The 18,189-nt window shown below is 42.6% G+C and overlaps 1 protein-coding gene across 2 annotated transcripts in view; it reads left to right on the plus strand.

Moving 5' to 3' along the window:
• The first annotated feature begins 553 nt into the window (after window positions 1–553).
• The window catches only part of spred1 (sprouty related EVH1 domain containing 1), a 122,310-nt gene continuing 104,674 nt past the window's right edge, over window positions 554–18,189 (plus strand). For both annotated transcript variants that reach the window (XM_073040113.1, XM_073040114.1), the window contains exon 1: window positions 554–867. In XM_073040113.1, coding sequence (XP_072896214.1) covers window positions 842–867 — 26 coding nt within the window. In that variant the 5' untranslated portion in view covers window positions 554–841. The remainder of the gene's footprint in view (window positions 868–18,189) is intronic.

An 18,189-nucleotide genomic window follows, 5' to 3' on the forward strand; every position in this document is an offset into this window, starting at 1 on the left:
CAGTACTTGGGCTTTCCCTTCCCAGCGATTCAATGCTCACCAACATGTAGCCAGCTCACCGAGCAAGAGGCTTTACATTACACGTACAAAACGCTGAAGGAAATCAGCAAATTACACAGCATCCACGCAAGAGAATAAACAGTCGACTTTGCTGGTGAAAAAGCGTCGACTGTTTATTTCCGTGCACAGACGGTACCGCTCTTGCTGAGCTCCTCGGGCACTTCACGTGTGCAGCCCAACATTTCCAACATCTGCAGAATCTCTGGTGCCTTTAAATTACTGCGCGCTACCACTGGGAAAGAGGGAAGGACTACTTCCACGCCGCTCACATTGACAGGGAGAAAACCGATCTTGCAGCAGCTAGCTTCGGGGTTTAGTTATGGATCAGTTCTAGCGGAATTGAGTGAAGAGAGGGGCGTAAGGTGGGAAGACGGGTGAATCAGTTGGCAGGACTTGTAGGGGCCGAGGAGGGATACGGGTTTCCCAGGGTGCGTGCGACGCCCGTTGCTTCCGCCCGGACGCCAGCGTCCCCCCCCCCCCCCCCTCCCACGGAGACGGCCCAGCGCCCCTCCTCCTCTTCTCGCCGAGTGAGAGCGGGATGGAGCTTCGGAGCGGAGCGGTGGCACTGGACAGGCCGGGGTCAGGCCAGTAAAGACAGGCCACGAGTGGCGCGCTGCTCCCTCCTCACTTTCCCACCCGCTGTGATGTGGATGCCAGCGGCCGAGGCGCTGCCCGGCCCGGGACAGGCAGCGGGGAGGGCGGCTGCAACATGAAGAAGTGGTGTGGCGTGCCGGGGATGCTGCTGAGGATTAACGTGGCGATGATCGCAAGGCGCTGAAAGATGAGCGAGGAGGCAAACCAGACCGAGTAAGGGGACTACATAACTAAACAAATGGTAGCCGCCGACGCTCGCACCCGGGGGGCTCGCTTCCCAGCACTGTCGTCTGACTACCATCGTGATTCCGGCGCAAGCCAACTGCCCGGATCTGGGGACGCAACCGCAGCCCAACCCCGGCATGGATGTGTGGGGACCACTTGGGTTCCAACCATTACTCCCTCAGACCCCTGACCCACCATCCCTCCCCTGCCGCCCGTCCTGCCCCCGAGCCGCCAATCACTTTCGCCCACCCCCGGATCCGACAACAACCTTTCTTTCTCCCCGCAAGCCACCAATTGCCCTCTCACCAACACCGACCCAACAATTACCCGCTTACCAGCCCCCAATCCGACAGTCACTCTCTCCCCGCCCCTCCGACCCAGCAGTTACCCTCCCTGTCCCCCCCGATCTGACTCACCCTCCCCGTCCCCCCCGATCCGACTCACCCTCCCCGTCCCCCCCGATCCGACTCACCCTCCCCGTCCCCCCCGATCCGACTCACCCTCCCCGTCTCCCCCGATCCGACTCACCCTCCCCGTGTCCCCCCCGATCCGACTCACCCTCCCCGTGTCCCCCCCGATCCGACTCACCCTCCCCGTGTGTCCCCCCCCGATCCGACTCACCCTCCCCGTGTGTCCCCCCCGATCCGACTCACCCTCCCCGTGTGTCCCCCCCGATCCGACTCACCCTCCCCGTGTGTCCCCCCCGATCCGACTCACCCTCCCCGTCTCCCCCCGATCCGACTCACCCTCCCCGTCTCCCCCCGATCCGACTCACCCTCCCCGTGTGTCGTCCCCCCCCATCCGACTCACCCTCCCCGTGTGTCCACCCCATCCGACTCACCCTCCCTGTCCCCCTGATCCGACTCACCCTCCCTGTCCCCCTGATCCGACTCACCCTCCCCGTCCCCCCATCAGACTCGCCCTCCCTGCCCCCCCATCTGACAATCATCCTCTCCCTCACCCCCCACCCCCACCCCATCTGACATTCACCCCCTCCCCACACTGCCTCTGAATCGACATTCAACCTCTCTCCATGGCCGACCTGCCTTATACACTCCTCCCTAGTTCCTATTTACCCCTATGTAATCCTGCCCCTGTGCAGCTCCCACCAGAAATGCCTTTCCCTGCTTTCACCCAGACACACTGTCCTCACTTCCCTCAAGATTTGTTGTCCTTTCTACCCATCCACCCCAACCCCTCCATCCACTCTCCTGCCACCTATCGCGTTGTCCCCATCTCCTCCCCTCAACCCTTCTGACCCTTAACCCCACTTACCCCCTTCCAGCCTCTAACCAACCCAACCCCTGCCACTTTCTTGAAAGCTGACCTGTCAGCCCGTCCCTGCATCTCCTTCCATTCCGCTGTTGCCCCTGCTCCCTTCTTCCCCTTCACCAGCTCCCATCATTTTTCTCACTCTACCTTTTTGTTGAATACTATGAATATGATGGTGACTGTACAGCGGTCAAATGCTGTGATTATTGAATGCAAAGGTTACTTACTCTGTTCCATCTGTACAGATGGAATGGGATGAGATGGACGTCCATACTGTGTAGAGGGATAAGGAGTTGCGTGTCTTTGGCATGTTGGGCAGATGGAGGACTATACCTTACACGCAGGGATGGGGTAGAGGATGGTTGTATATATTTTACCACAGAACAAGGAGAGGTGGTTGTGTACAATCATAATACCCAGGTTTGATGGGGGAGTTGGTTTAGAAAAGGAAGTGTTTGTGGAAATATAAATTGTATTTTGTTTGGTATTTAAGAGGCCTGAGTTATTTTGTGCTCAGTGTTGGAGGTGATTGGGGAAGGCTGGTGTGAGCAAAGCCTGTCCTGAGTGGGTTGGGGGCCAGGTTTGAAAATGAGGGGACATACATCCAGCCTCCGCCCTGAATTTGGAAATGGTCTTCTTTGCTTGCCTGGGGTTGGGAGGAGGGGAAAGGATAGATTTAATTTAAATAGTGCCAGGCTCTGCAATTGCTGCAGATGTGGAGTTGGGTGCAGTTAGAAACAGAATTCTGCCTCTTACGTATTTGAAACAGTTTTCATTTTTGTTCTCTTCTACTTGCCCTCGGGTGGTTTGATAGGCGAGATTTCCGCTATGCACTGACCCTCCAACAGACTCAGCCATCCTGCTTTTTTGTCAATCATTTTTTTCTGCATTGCTTTTTCATTCATAAAAGAAGCTCTGTAATATGTCATTTCCCTTCTCTTTTCAAGCCTGTGGTAAAGGGGCCGTTTTAGGTGATACATAAATTACTCACTGGCCTTGTCACATCCGTAATTGGTAGTAATGGCAACATTTCGAAATCTTGGTTGTGGAGAAGCGTGTGAAAGGAGAACAGTTTGCCGGATGCACTCATGTGGTGAGAAATATTAGCATGGGAGGTGCAGCAGTCATGTGACTACCCCATTCATAAAATACCTGTTGTCCATTCACAACCCTGCATTCACTTGCATTATACAGTAAGATCAGTGGCTCAGGAAAGAAGCCGACTCTGGGATTTTTTTTGCCAGACAGTATACTTTGTAACATTTTAACAATAGCCAAAAAGTTGTATCTGTAACTTTAGATTTGTGAATAGCTAAAGAGAGAGCAATATTATACCCTGAACATGAGTTTACAAATGTAAGGTTAATTAACTTGCAATATATGAAACTTGTAGAACTGCCATTATGTATTATATTACCAGTTTCCTACAGGTTTTGTTACATTGGGAATTTGCTGCAAGGTTTTCCCCCCAAAAAACAGGCTTTTGTTGGCAAAATGTCTATCTTCCCTGATATTGTTTCCTTTCTTAATGGCTTTCATTCTTTCTGGAAAAGTTGGCAAATTCCTGACAGTAAATGTAATCATTGTTCAAAATACAGTATTTGTAATTCCAAGATGGTGCTGGTGAAACTCAGTGATGTTCTGTGAACAGTTCACAAAACTTCTAAATATACTTCTCCTGAAGTACTCTCACTGTAATCTGCATCCTGTAATTTCCCTTTAATGTTCATTTGAACCATTGTAAAAAAACAAGTAATTTCACAATCTTCTGAAGGACTTGATGGACTTGTCTCTCAGGAATGCAGGTATGCCACCTTTAAGCAAATGAAGGTGCAGTGCTATGGCCTGAGGAGGGGAGGACTCCAAGCCAAACTAAAATGGTGGGGTGTAAAACTTCCTCTACCAATACCTTGATAGTAAATGTAGTCACTGGCAAACAAAATTGAGGACCTAAGGGCAAGATTGGAGTATTGGAGGGAAATGAGGGATTGTTATGTTCTATGTTTCATGGAGATATGGCTCACTTCGGACATGTAGAATACATTGGAAAGACCTGAGGGCTTCTTAATACCCAGGATGGACTGGACAGCTGGTTTGAAGAGGGCAAGAGGTGGGGTCTGTGTTTCATGATAGACTCTTTTGTGGTGCTTGGATGTAGCAATCTTGTTCCCCAAACCTAGAACATTAATGATTATGTGCCGATCGTTCTATTTACCAAGAGTGTTTTACGTGATTCTGACTGCTGTTTACGTACCGCCAAAGGCAAGGATTAAGCAAGCATTCAAGATATTAAGTGCAGCAATTACCTAACAGGAAACAGCCAACCCCAACACCTTTCAGTTCATTATTGGGGCCTTCAATCAGGCTTGTGTTTAAGGAATCTCTCCCCAAGTATCATCAACAAGGGGTGCCAACACACTTGACCACTGTTATACTACAATTAGGAATTCCTACCTCTCCATCTCTAGACTGCATTTTGGGAAATCTGATCATCTGGCTGTCTTTGTACCTGCATGCAAGGCAGAGGCTAAAAAGCAAGACTACAGAGATAAGGACAACAAAGAGGTGATCACGGAGGCAGAGGAGCACCAGTGGGATTGCTTTGAGTTGTAGTGGGCTTTGTTCAGGGACTCATCAGAGAATCTGAATGAATATGTCATGGTTGTCATGGACCTTATAAAAGCAGTCGTGGACGAGTGAGTCCCAACAAAATCATTTGCTGTTCTCCAACCAGAATTCTGGATGAACCAAAAGATGGCAGTCTTTTGGTTAAGGGCTAAATCAGTGGAGTTCAGACCTGGCGATCAAGTAAAATACAGAAAGTCCATGTATGACCTCCAGAAAGCATTCTCATATGTAAAGTGCTAATTCTTGACCAAACTTGAATCACTGAAGGATGCTCGACAGCTGTGGCTGGGCTTTAATGCTATCACCTCCTACAAAGTGAAATCAGGCGACGTAGCTGACAACAAGGTTTCACTCCCAGATGAGCTCAGTGTCTTTTATGCTCGCTTTGACTGTCAATGCACGGAGGCACCTTCACAACCTCCACAGTCCCCGACAGCCTTGTGATTTCAGTCTCTGACAGCAAACTGAGAACATCCTTCAGGAGAATGAACCCATGGAAAGCATCCTGACTCAGATAACTGGCCAAGTACTGAAGACCTGTGCTGATTAACTGGCTGGAGTGTTCACTAAATTTTTTAACATGTATCTTTAATCTTTCACTTCAACAGTCTGAAGCAGCCCCACCTCCTTCAAGCAAGGTCAATGATACCAGTATTTAAGAAGAATGTGGTAGCCTGTTTCAATGATTGTCATCCAGTAGCACTTAGAACCACAGTGATGAAACATCAATTCCTGCCTGAGGAGTGACCTGGATCTGCTCCAATTTGCCTACCATCACAACAAGTCAACATCAAATATCATTTCATTGGCTCTTAACTCATCCCTGGAACATCTGGAGAGTGAAGATGCATACATCAGGATGCTCTTCATAGACTACAGTTCGGCAATCAATGCTATTTGTCCCCCTCAAAACTAACTAGTAAGCTCCAAGACTTGGGCTTTAATACTTCCTTGTACAACTGGATTCTCAATTTTCTTACTTGCAGACCTCAGCCGGTTCAGATTGGCAACAACATCTTTTCCACAATCACTCTCAGTACAGGTGCTTAGTCCCCTGCTCTACTAGGTAAATACTTAAGACTGTGAGGCTAAGTGCAGCTCCAATGCTGTATTTTAGTTGCTGACGACACCACTATCATTGGCTGAATCAAAGGTGGTGATGATTCAGCATATGGGGGGTTAAATTGAAAATCAGGCTGAGTAGTGCTGCAACAACCATCTCATTCAGTGTAAGCAAGTCCTAGGAGCTGATAATTGGCTTCAGGAGGAGAAAACCGGAGGTCCATGAGCTAGTCCTCATCGGGATCAGAGAAGGAGAGGGTCAGCAACTTTAAATCCCTTGGTGTTATCATTTGAGAGGATCTGTCTTAGATCCAGTACATATGTGCCATTACAGGGAAAGCATAGCAGTGCCTTTACTTTAGAAGTTTGTGAAGACTCAGTGTATCATCGAAAACTTTGACAAACTTGCATCGTGGCCTGGTATGAAAACACCAATGCCCTTGAACAGAAAAGCCTACAAAAAGTAGTGAATATAGCCCAGTCTGCCACGGATAAAGCTGTCCCCCTCTCCACTGAGCACATCTACGTGGAGCACTGTCACAGGAAAGCAGCTTCCATCATCAAGAAACCCCATCATCCAGGCCTTGCTGTTCTCATTGCTGCCATGAGGAAGGATGTACAGGAGCCTCAGAATCTGCACCACCAGGTTCAGGAGCACCCTGCAACCTTCAGGCTCTTGAACCAGAGGGGATAACCACTCAACTTCACTCACCCCAACATTGAACTTTTCCCACAATGTATAGACTCACTTACAAGAACTCTTCATCTCATGTTCTCAATATTTATTGCTTGCTTATTCATTTATTATTTGTTTCCTTGTATTTACTATGTATACCCACAGAAAATTGAATCTCAGGGTAGTACAGGTGGCCCCCGCTTTTGGAACGTTCGCTTTACGACAACTCGCTGTTACGAAAGACTTACATTAGTACCTGTTTTCCCTAACCAAAGAGGATTTTCGCTTTTACTAGAAAAAGATGCCCGCTTTATAGGTGTGTTTAAGGACTAAATTGTAGAAGGACTACAATTGACCGTGAAGCCTTGTGCGGGCAGTTGTTTGCGCATGTGTGTACGTATGCGTGTACGTGCTGATTTTTTTTTCTCTTCAAATTAATTTTGGCTTGCTGCCTTCCCGAGTTTGATAAGTGAAACTACACTGTACCTACAATATTTCTACTTTATATAGAGTTTAATTTATCATATCATTCCTACTTTTACTATATGTTAATGTTATTTTAGGTTTTATGTGTTACTTGCTTTGATTTGGTAGGTTTTTTTGGGTCTGGGAATGCTCAAAAATTTTTCCCATATAAATTAATGGTAATTGCTTCTTCGCTTTATGACATTTTGGATTACAAACGGTTTCATAGGAACGGTCTACCTTCGGATTGCGGGGGAAACCTGTATATGGTGATATATAAATTTACTTTGAACTTTGTAAAGTGGGATCTTTGCTATCTGTGGCTGAACAGCACAGAAAATGGAAGGAATTGTGGATATCCAAAAGATGTGGTTTGCATATCTATTGTTCTTAAGATTTCACTGATTGTGCAACTGATTACTTTTTAAAAAATCTAGGTCTCTTTAAAGTGAACAACAAAATTTATTACCAACTTGTTCTGAAAGTGTTGCACTAGGTACTGGTGAGAATGCAATCTAATTTGTAGATAATAGTGTAAACTTGTACATTAAAGCCCAGTAAGAAATAAGTCTGGGTGCAGATGCTGCTGCTTTGTGAAGTAATGACTTGGAGTTTAACATGGTGCTGGTGAGGCTCAGAGACTACTTATTAGTGACAAACAAAACAAAGGAAACAACTAAATACTTAATTGATAAACACTTTTTCTGGTAAATGATCACTGCAAGCAATAGTCTGCAACTTCCCTTTTGGAGCTGAGCTTTTGAACCACCTGTATGACCTAGCATTTTTGTGGTGTGAACTGAAGTCCAGGAGGTCAAATAAAGTTGTAGTGTGGCAGGCCGGAGAGCAGGGAATGAGCCAATGTATGTCCATTGTTGGAGTGGACTTGGAGGTGATTTGGTGTGGCAGAACTGAGAGGCAAGGAGAGCTGAGGCAAGACAGAGTCGAGGCAGAGCTCTAGCACATCCCTGAAAGCAAGGAAAGGCCCAAAGTTCGATCGATTTAAGCACTAGGATGAATTAGAAAGGTCAGGTACTGGCCGTATCGAGGCAGTGGGGTCCAGGCCCCAGACCATATCAAAGTGACAGACTCTGGGTCTGAGAGCGAGGAGTGATCCGATGTTTGGACAATTTAAGCACCAGGTTAAAATGAAAAGGTCAGGGTGTCAGGGCCAGAGGGGAGGAATGGGCCATTTCAGCTTGCTGCTCCATGACAGTTACTCAGCTCTGCGCTGGACTGAGTCTGTGAATGGACTCACTTTGGTAAATTTTGATTCTGAATGCTATTTGCTTACTTTTATTGTTTGCTTAATTTATTTTTTCTCTCTGCATATTGGATGTTTGACAGTCCTTTTTTTAATGGGTTCTTTGGGTTTCTTTGTTTTGTGGCTGCCTGTAAAAAGACAAATCTCAAAGTTGTATAAAGTATACATACTTTGGTAATAAATGTACTTTGAACTCTGAGGGTATTGCACTATTCAGTGTCTGCTCTATTGCTATACCTGTTGTGTTAATGTATTATAAATGTCTATTGATCAATTTGAATTTTAATTTTTGAAGAAATTAGGAATATACATAGGAACTGATTTAAAATATTACCCAGGTATGTACAGTTTCAGGGGAAGTACAGTAAAATTATGAGCATAGGATTAATAGCCATACTTTCAGATCATGAATGTATTTATTTTGCTTTTGCTGAAAATATGTTTTATTGGGGGTTTATAGTGTTAAGATTATGAAACAGTTGTTTTAAGCGTGTGACCCAAGTTCACAACTTTAAAGTTAGTTTAAATGGATTTCATACCAAATTGGTTAAGTTCTTAAATTTAAACGTGCATTCAAAAAGATATGCTGATTTAAGAATCAAGGGCAAGAACTGGTAAAACTTGAAACATTTTGGTATTTCACACACCCACTTGCCTCAGGCACCAGCTTTTTTTGAACTGGAAACAAATGGTTACTGCAGTTCAAAGCCACTTCCTGATACCAAATGAATTTGCCCAATGTTCTATAGGATATCCGCTGTGCTATTATCTGTGCACTTAGCTTTGAAACTAACTTTTCCATAAATGTACCTAAACATGCTGAAGACATGTTCACAGCTGCTAGAGAACTGAGCAGAAATATTGTCCCTAACTTTTTGTTCTCCACTGTCTTCCCTATTTAAGGGAGAGTTTAAAGGTGCATGTCAGATACAAATAATTGAGGTTTCTGTCACATTTTAAATAGTTGCAATACAGCTTTGAAAATGTGCCCAGAGTATTTTGATCTTATTAGTGCAAGATATCAACAGAAAATAAATCATGAGAGATTCATTTTGATGTCATTCTCTTAAAGGCAGTAAAATGACTCATGCCTACAAATAACACTTTTTTTTTGCAGTTTATATAATACTACTTTTGGTTTTGTGTTAGTTTTCATGACCCAGCCCTCTTTGGTCAAGTATAATGAAGTATTAGCTTGTTTTCCAAATGCCTTTGACTAATTTGAACTTATAATTTGAAAATAGAATTTTGAGCAAAAGAATTCATGACCTTGTGACTGAACATTTTGGATAATTTTCCATATGCAAGACTATTCTACAATGAGCTTTAAAAATATAGTTGTTTACAGGAAGCTTGTTTTGTGAGATTCTCAAGACTTATGATTTCAAAATTATTACTAGTTTGGTTTTTGGAAGTAGTGAAAACATTTTATTCAGGAAATTTTTGGGAATCTGTTTTGGAACATTTTTGAATATTTTGTATAGATTTAAAATACACTTTTGAAATGGTAGCTGTGACTGGCTTACCATAATTGAACTAGTATCTCGGAGATCCCAATTTTTTATTACCATTACTTCTTCATGATTAATTTTCCCTTCTCTCCCTTCCCATTTTCCAAATTCCACTCAAATTCAATCGCCCCCTCCAACCAACATTATAAAAGTGTTTGCCTCCATGATTTGAAAACCATGTTAATGTAATTTGAATACAGAGTGCTTTTTGTGATAACAGATCAGTTACACTGCTTGTCAATTTCTGCATGATTTTCACAAGCTTTTCACTCTGCAAGATATTTTTGGATGCTTTTGTTTTCTAATGAAAGTAGATTTTGTATGTGGTTTCTGAATTTTTCATTCTCCTGAAACAAAATGGACATGTGCTATCTCAGGATTTATTAAACTAATTGTATGACCAGTATCATTCCTGACACTACATTTGCAAATAGAATGTAAAGGTGCATTGTCAGACTTTTTGATTATGTAAATAAAGTTATGAATAGAGTGAAAAAATCCTCCAGGCCATCTTAAAGGTAGCAACTCCAAAAATCTGGCCAGCTGATATTTACCACTTTGAAGGTTAAGCAGTCTGCTTAGGAATTATGGAGGGAGGAATGATTTTTTTTAACATTTGCTCAACCACTCCACAAGCTATAAAACTATACTAATGTTTTCATGTAATATGTAGAATAATAATATAAGGGTATTAGGAACTGTTCTTGAAGCCTTTGTAATAATGTTCTCATAGATCAGTACAGCATAGTACAAGCCTTTCAGTGTATGATGTTGTGTCAACGTATATATAATCTAAAGCTTTCTTCCTACACATCCATGTATCTATCTAATATGACTTGAAATGTTAACTGTTTCCATTTCCACAAATGTAGTATACTCTACTTCTGGCATTTTCTGTTTTTACTTAAGTACCTGTGAAGATTTTGACTTTCAAGCAATTTTAATGGTACTCTTAAAGTTTGTAAGGCCAATGCCCTATAAAGCCTTAACATTACATCCCTGCTCTTATATTTTGGTCCTCTTGAAATAAATGCTAATATTGCATTTGCCTTCCCTACCACCAACTCAACCTGCAAATTAACCTTTAAGGAATTCTGCACAAGGTCTTCCAAGTCCTTTTTGCATCTGAGTTTTTTGTGTTTTCTCCCCGTTTAGAAAATAGTCTGTCTTTATTCCATCTACCAGTGCATTGCCACACTTTTCCCTACACTATATTCTTTTTGCAGACTCCCTGCTTCCTCAAAACTACCTGCCCCTCCCCAATCTATGTATCGCCTGCAAATTTGGCCACAAAGCCATCAATTCCGCTATCTAAATCATTGACATATAACGTGAATACAAGCAGTCCCAACACTGCCTCCTGCAGAACACCATTTGTCACCACAGCCAACCAGAAAAAGCTCCTTTTATTCCCACTCTGTGCCTCCTGCCACCAGTGAGACAATCTTTTATCCATGCTAGTATCTTTCCTGTAATACCACGGACTCCTTTCTTTTTCAGAGCTTTGTGTGGCACCTTGTCAAAGGGCTTTGGAAGATTCAAATAACCAACATCCACTAACTCTCCTATGTCTATCCTGCTTGTTGTTTCCTCATGTTGTGCAGTGATTGATATTTTATTTTTGAAGAACAAAATTAATATGGTTTAATGATTAATAAACACAAGAAATCCTGGAAATCTTGAGCAACACACACAAAATGCTGGAGGGCCTCAGCATGTCAGCAGTATCTGGTTGATGTTTCAAACTGAGATTCTTCAATAGGACAGGAGAGGAAGGGGGAAGAAGCCAGAATAAGAAGGTGAATGGAGGGGAAGTAGTACAAGCTGACAAGTGGTAGGTGAGACTAGGTGAAAGCAAAGGTGAGTGGGTGGGTCAGCTGCAAAAGGCAGGATCTCCTAGTAGCTACCCATTTGAATTTGACCTTCTATTCCCATTCCTGTTCTGATATGTCTGTCCTCCACAGCCATGATGAGCCCATACTCAGACTTGAGGAGCAACACCTCATATTCCATCTGGGTAGCCACAAACCTGATGGCAGGTGGCATCTAGTAATTACTCCTCACTCCCCCTTTTCTCTTTTTTAACATTTCCCCTTTTACCTGGACTATTCCTCTTCCCAACCTGTCTTGCAAAAATGCTATCCCCTTCTCGCAATTCCTCCGTCTCCGCTGCATCTTAATAAGCTGGTAAGAAAGGCGGGCTCTGTCGTGGGCAAAGTACTGGAGAGTTTAACATCGGTAGCTGAGCGAAGGGCGCTGAGTAGGCTACGGTCAATTATGGATAACTCTGAACATCCTCTACATAGCACCATCCAGAGACAGAGAAGCAGTTTCAGCGACAGGTTACTATCGATGCAATGCTCCTCAGACAGGATGAAGAGGTCAATACTCCCCAATGCCATTAGGCTTTACAATTCAACCGCCAGGACTTAAGAACTTTTTAAAAGCTATTATTAATGCTTTTTGAGATAGTGATTTAGATGCATATCATATTTTTTACTGAGTTAAGTATTGTATGTAATTAGTTTTGCTACAACAAGTGTATGGGACATTGGAAAAAAAGTTGAATTTCCCCATGGGGATGAATAAAGTATCTATCTATCTATCTATCTGCTCTCAGGATCAGGCTTTTCATTCCAGGACGAAGGAGATGTCTTCTTTTTTTAAACAAAGGGGCTTCCCTTCTTCCACTATCAAATCTGCTCTCAAGTGCATCTCTCCCATTTCCCGCACATCTGCCCTCATCCATCCGCCCGCCACCCCACTCGGGATAGGGTTCCCCTTGTCCTCACCTACCACCCCACCAGCCTCCGGGGCCAATGTATAATTCTCCATAACTTCCGTCACCTCCAACGGGATCCCACTACCAAGCATATCTTTCCCTCCCCCCCCCCCCCCCCTCTGCTTTCCGCCGGGATCGCTCCCTATACGACTCCCTTGTCCATTCGTCCCCCCCATCCCTTCCCACTGATCTCCCTCCTGGCACTTATCCTTGCAAGCGGAACAAGTGCTACACCTGCCCTTACACTTCCTCCCTCATCACCATTCAGCACCCCAGACAGTCCTTCCAGGTGAGGCGACACTTCACCTATGAGCTTGCTGGTGTGGTATACTGCGTCCAGTGCTCCTGGTGTGGCCATTTAGTGGTGCCTCTGGTGTGACGCTGACTGGGAGACCGTTTCGTTGAACACCTACGCTCTGTCCGCCAGAGAAAGCAGGATCTCCCAGTGGCCACACATTTTAATTCCACGTCCCATTCCCATTCTGATATGGCTATCCATGGCTTCCTCTGCTGTCAAGATGAAGCCACACTCAGGTTGGAGGAACAACACCTTATATACCGTCTGGGTAGCCTTCAACCCGATGGCATGAACATTGACTTCTCTAACTTCTGTTATTGCCCCCCTCCCCCATGTGCGGGAAATGGGAGAGATGCACTTGAGAGCAGATTTGATAGTGGAAGAAGGGAAGCCCCTTTGTTTAAAAAAAGAAGACATCTCCTTCGTCCTGGAATGAAAAGCCTGATCCTGAGAGCAGATAGATAGATAGATAGATACTTTATTCATCCCCATGGGGAAATTCAACTTTTTTTCCAATGTCCCATACACTTGTTGTAGCAAAACTAATTACATACAATACTTAACTCAGTAAAAAATATGATATGCATCTAAATCACTATCTCAAAAAGCATTAATAATAGCTTTTAAAAAGTTCTTAAGTCCTGGCGGTTGAATTGTAAAGCCTAATGGCATTGGGGAGTATTGACCTCTTCATCCTGTCTGAGGAGCATTGCATCGATAGTAACCTGTCGCTGAAACTGCTTCTCTGTCTCTGGATGGTGCTATGTAGAGGATGTTCAGAGTTATCCATAATTGACCGTAGCCTACTCAGCGCCCTTCGCTCAGCTACCGATGTTAAACTCTCCAGTACTTTGCCCACGACAGAGCCCGCCTTTCTTACCAGCTTATTAAGATGCAGCGGAGACGGAGGAATTGCGAGAAGGGGATAGCATTTTTGCAAGACAGGTTGGGAAGAGGAATAGTCCAGGTAAAAGGGGAAATGTTAAAAAAGAGAAAAGGGGGAGTGAGGAGTAATTACTAGATGCCACCTGCCATCAGGTTTGTGGCTACCCAGATGGAATATGAGGTGTTGCTCCTCAAGTCTGAGTATGGGCTCATCATGGCTGTGGAGGACAGACATATCAGAACAGGAATGGGAATAGAAGGTCAAATTCAAATGGGTAGCTACTAGGAGATCCTGCCTTTTGCAGCTGACCCACCCACTCACCTTTGCTTTCACCTAGTCTCACCTACCACTTGTCAGCTTGTACTACTTCCCCTCCATTCACCTTCTTATTCTGGCTTCTTCCCCCTTCCTCTCCTGTCCTATTGAAGAATCTCAGTTTGAAACATCAACCAGATACTGCTGACATGCTGAGGCCCTCCAGCATTTTGTGTGTGTTGCTCAAGATTTCCAGGATTTCTTGTGTTTATTAATCATTAAACCATATTAATTTTGTTCTTCAAAAATAAAATATCAATCACTGCACAACATGAGGAAACAACAAGCAGGATAGACATAGGAGAGTTAGTGGATGTTGGTTATTTGAATCTTCCAAAGCCCTTTGACAAGGTGCCACACAAAGCTCTGAAAAAGAAAGGAGTCCGTGGTATTACAGGAAAGATACTAGCATGGATAAAAGATTGTCTCACTGGTGGCAGGAGGCACAGAGTGGGAATAAAAGGAGCTTTTTCTGGTTGGCTGTGGTGACAAATGGTGTTCTGCAGGAGGCAGTGTTGGGACTGCTTGTATTCACGTTATATGTCAATGATTTAGATAGCGGAATTGATGGCTTTGTGGCCAAATTTGCAGGCGATACATAGATTGGGGAGGGGCAGGTAGTTTTGAGGAAGCAGGGAGTCTGCAAAAAGAATATAGTGTAGGGAAAAGTGTGGCAATGCACTGGTAGATGGAATAAAGACAGACTATTTTCTAAACGGGGAGAAAACACAAAAAACTCAGATGCAAAAAGGACTTGGAAGACCTTGTGCAGAATTCCTTAAAGGTTAATTTGCAGGTTGAGTTGGTGGTAGGGAAGGCAAATGCAATATTAGCATTTATTTCAAGAGGACCAAAATATAAGAGCAGGGATGTAATGTTAAGGCTTTATAGGGCATTGGCCTTACAAACTTTAAGAGTACCATTAAAATTGCTTGAAAGTCAAAATCTTCACAGGTACTTAAGTAAAAACAGAAAATGCCAGAAGTAGAGTATACTACATTTGTGGAAATGGAAACAGTTAACATTTCAAGTCATATTAGATAGATACATGGATGTGTAGGAAGAAAGCTTTAGATTATATATACGTTGACACAACATCATACACTGAAAGGCTTGTACTATGCTGTACTGATCTATGAGAACATTATTACAAAGGCTTCAAGAACAGTTCCTAATACCCTTATATTATTATTCTACATATTACATGAAAACATTAGTATAGTTTTATAGCTTGTGGAGTGGTTGAGCAAATGTTAAAAAAAATCATTCCTCCCTCCATAATTCCTAAGCAGACTGCTTAACCTTCAAAGTGGTAAATATCAGCTGGCCAGATTTTTGGAGTTGCTACCTTTAAGATGGCCTGGAGGATTTTTTCACTCTATTCATAACTTTATTTACATAATCAAAAAGTCTGACAATGCACCTTTACATTCTATTTGCAAATGTAGTGTCAGGAATGATACTGGTCATACAATTAGTTTAATAAATCCTGAGATAGCACATGTCCATTTTGTTTCAGGAGAATGAAAAATTCAGAAACCACATACAAAATCTACTTTCATTAGAAAACAAAAGCATCCAAAAATATCTTGCAGAGTGAAAAGCTTGTGAAAATCATGCAGAAATTGACAAGCAGTGTAACTGATCTGTTATCACAAAAAGCACTCTGTATTCAAATTACATTAACATGGTTTTCAAATCATGGAGGCAAACACTTTTATAATGTTGGTTGGAGGGGGCGATTGAATTTGAGTGGAATTTGGAAAATGGGAAGGGAGAGAAGGGAAAATTAATCATGAAGAAGTAATGGTAATAAAAAATTGGGATCTCCGAGATACTAGTTCAATTATGGTAAGCCAGTCACAGCTACCATTTCAAAAGTGTATTTTAAATCTATACAAAATATTCAAAAATGTTCCAAAACAGATTCCCAAAAATTTCCTGAATAAAATGTTTTCACTACTTCCAAAAACCAAACTAGTAATAATTTTGAAATCATAAGTCTTGAGAATCTCACAAAACAAGCTTCCTGTAAACAACTATATTTTTAAAGCTCATTGTAGAATAGTCTTGCATATGGAAAATTATCCAAAATGTTCAGTCACAAGGTCATGAATTCTTTTGCTCAAAATTCTATTTTCAAATTATAAGTTCAAATTAGTCAAAGGCATTTGGAAAACAAGCTAATACTTCATTATACTTGACCAAAGAGGGCTGGGTCATGAAAACTAACACAAAACCAAAAGTAGTATTATATAAACTGCAAAAAAAAAGTGTTATTTGTAGGCATGAGTCATTTTACTGCCTTTAAGAGAATGACATCAAAATGAATCTCTCATGATTTATTTTCTGTTGATATCTTGCACTAATAAGATCAAAATACTCTGGGCACATTTTCAAAGCTGTATTGCAACTATTTAAAATGTGACAGAAACCTCAATTATTTGTATCTGACATGCACCTTTAAACTCTCCCTTAAATAGGGAAGACAGTGGAGAACAAAAAGTTAGGGACAATATTTCTGCTCAGTTCTCTAGCAGCTGTGAACATGTCTTCAGCATGTTTAGGTACATTTATGGAAAAGTTAGTTTCAAAGCTAAGTGCACAGATAATAGCACAGCGGATATCCTATAGAACATTGGGCAAATTCATTTGGTATCAGGAAGTGGCTTTGAACTGCAGTAACCATTTGTTTCCAGTTCAAAAAAAGCTGGTGCCTGAGGCAAGTGGGTGTGTGAAATACCAAAATGTTTCAAGTTTTACCAGTTCTTGCCCTTGATTCTTAAATCAGCATATCTTTTTGAATGCACGTTTAAATTTAAGAACTTAACCAATTTGGTATGAAATCCATTTAAACTAACTTTAAAGTTGTGAACTTGGGTCACACGCTTAAAACAACTGTTTCATAATCTTAACACTATAAACCCCCAATAAAACATATTTTCAGCAAAAGCAAAATAAATACATTCATGATCTGAAAGTATGGCTATTAATCCTATGCTCATAATTTTACTGTACTTCCCCTGAAACTGTACATACCTGGGTAATATTTTAAATCAGTTCCTATGTATATTCCTAATTTCTTCAAAAATTAAAATTCAAATTGATCAATAGACATTTATAATACATTAACACAACAGGTATAGCAATAGAGCAGACACTGAATAGTGCAATACCCTCAGAGTTCAAAGTACATTTATTACCAAAGTATGTATACTTTATACAACTTTGAGATTTGTCTTTTTACAGGCAGCCACAAAACAAAGAAACCCAAAGAACCCATTAAAAAAAGGACTGTCAAACATCCAATATGCAGAGAGAAAAAATAAATTAAGCAAACAATAAAAGTAAGCAAATAGCATTCAGAATCAAAATTTACCAAAGTGAGTCCATTCACAGACTCAGTCCAGCGCAGAGCTGAGTAACTGTCATGGAGCAGCAAGCTGAAATGGCCCATTCCTCCCCTCTGGCCCTGACACCCTGACCTTTTCATTTTAACCTGGTGCTTAAATTGTCCAAACATCGGATCACTCCTCGCTCTCAGACCCAGAGTCTGTCACTTTGATATGGTCTGGGGCCTGGACCCCACTGCCTCGATACGGCCAGTACCTGACCTTTCTAATTCATCCTAGTGCTTAAATCGATCGAACTTTGGGCCTTTCCTTGCTTTCAGGGATGTGCTAGAGCTCTGCCTCGACTCTGTCTTGCCTCAGCTCTCCTTGCCTCTCAGTTCTGCCACACCAAATCACCTCCAAGTCCACTCCAACAATGGACATACATTGGCTCATTCCCTGCTCTCCGGCCTGCCACACTACAACTTTATTTGACCTCCTGGACTTCAGTTCACACCACAAAAATGCTAGGTCATACAGGTGGTTCAAAAGCTCAGCTCCAAGAGGGGAGGAATGGGCCATTTCAGCTTGCTGCTCCATGACAGTTACTCAGCTCTGCGCTGGACTGAGTCTGTGAATGGACTCACTTTGGTAAATTTTGATTCTGAATGCTATTTGCTTACTTTTATTGTTTGCTTAATTTATTTTTTCTCTCTGCATATTGGATGTTTGACAGTCCTTTTTTTAATGGGTTCTTTGGGTTTCTTTGTTTTGTGGCTGCCTGTAAAAAGACAAATCTCAAAGTTGTATAAAGTATAC

This window comes from Hemitrygon akajei, chromosome 3, assembly GCF_048418815.1.
Source record: "Hemitrygon akajei chromosome 3, sHemAka1.3, whole genome shotgun sequence".
NCBI lineage: Eukaryota > Metazoa > Chordata > Chondrichthyes > Myliobatiformes > Dasyatidae > Hemitrygon > Hemitrygon akajei.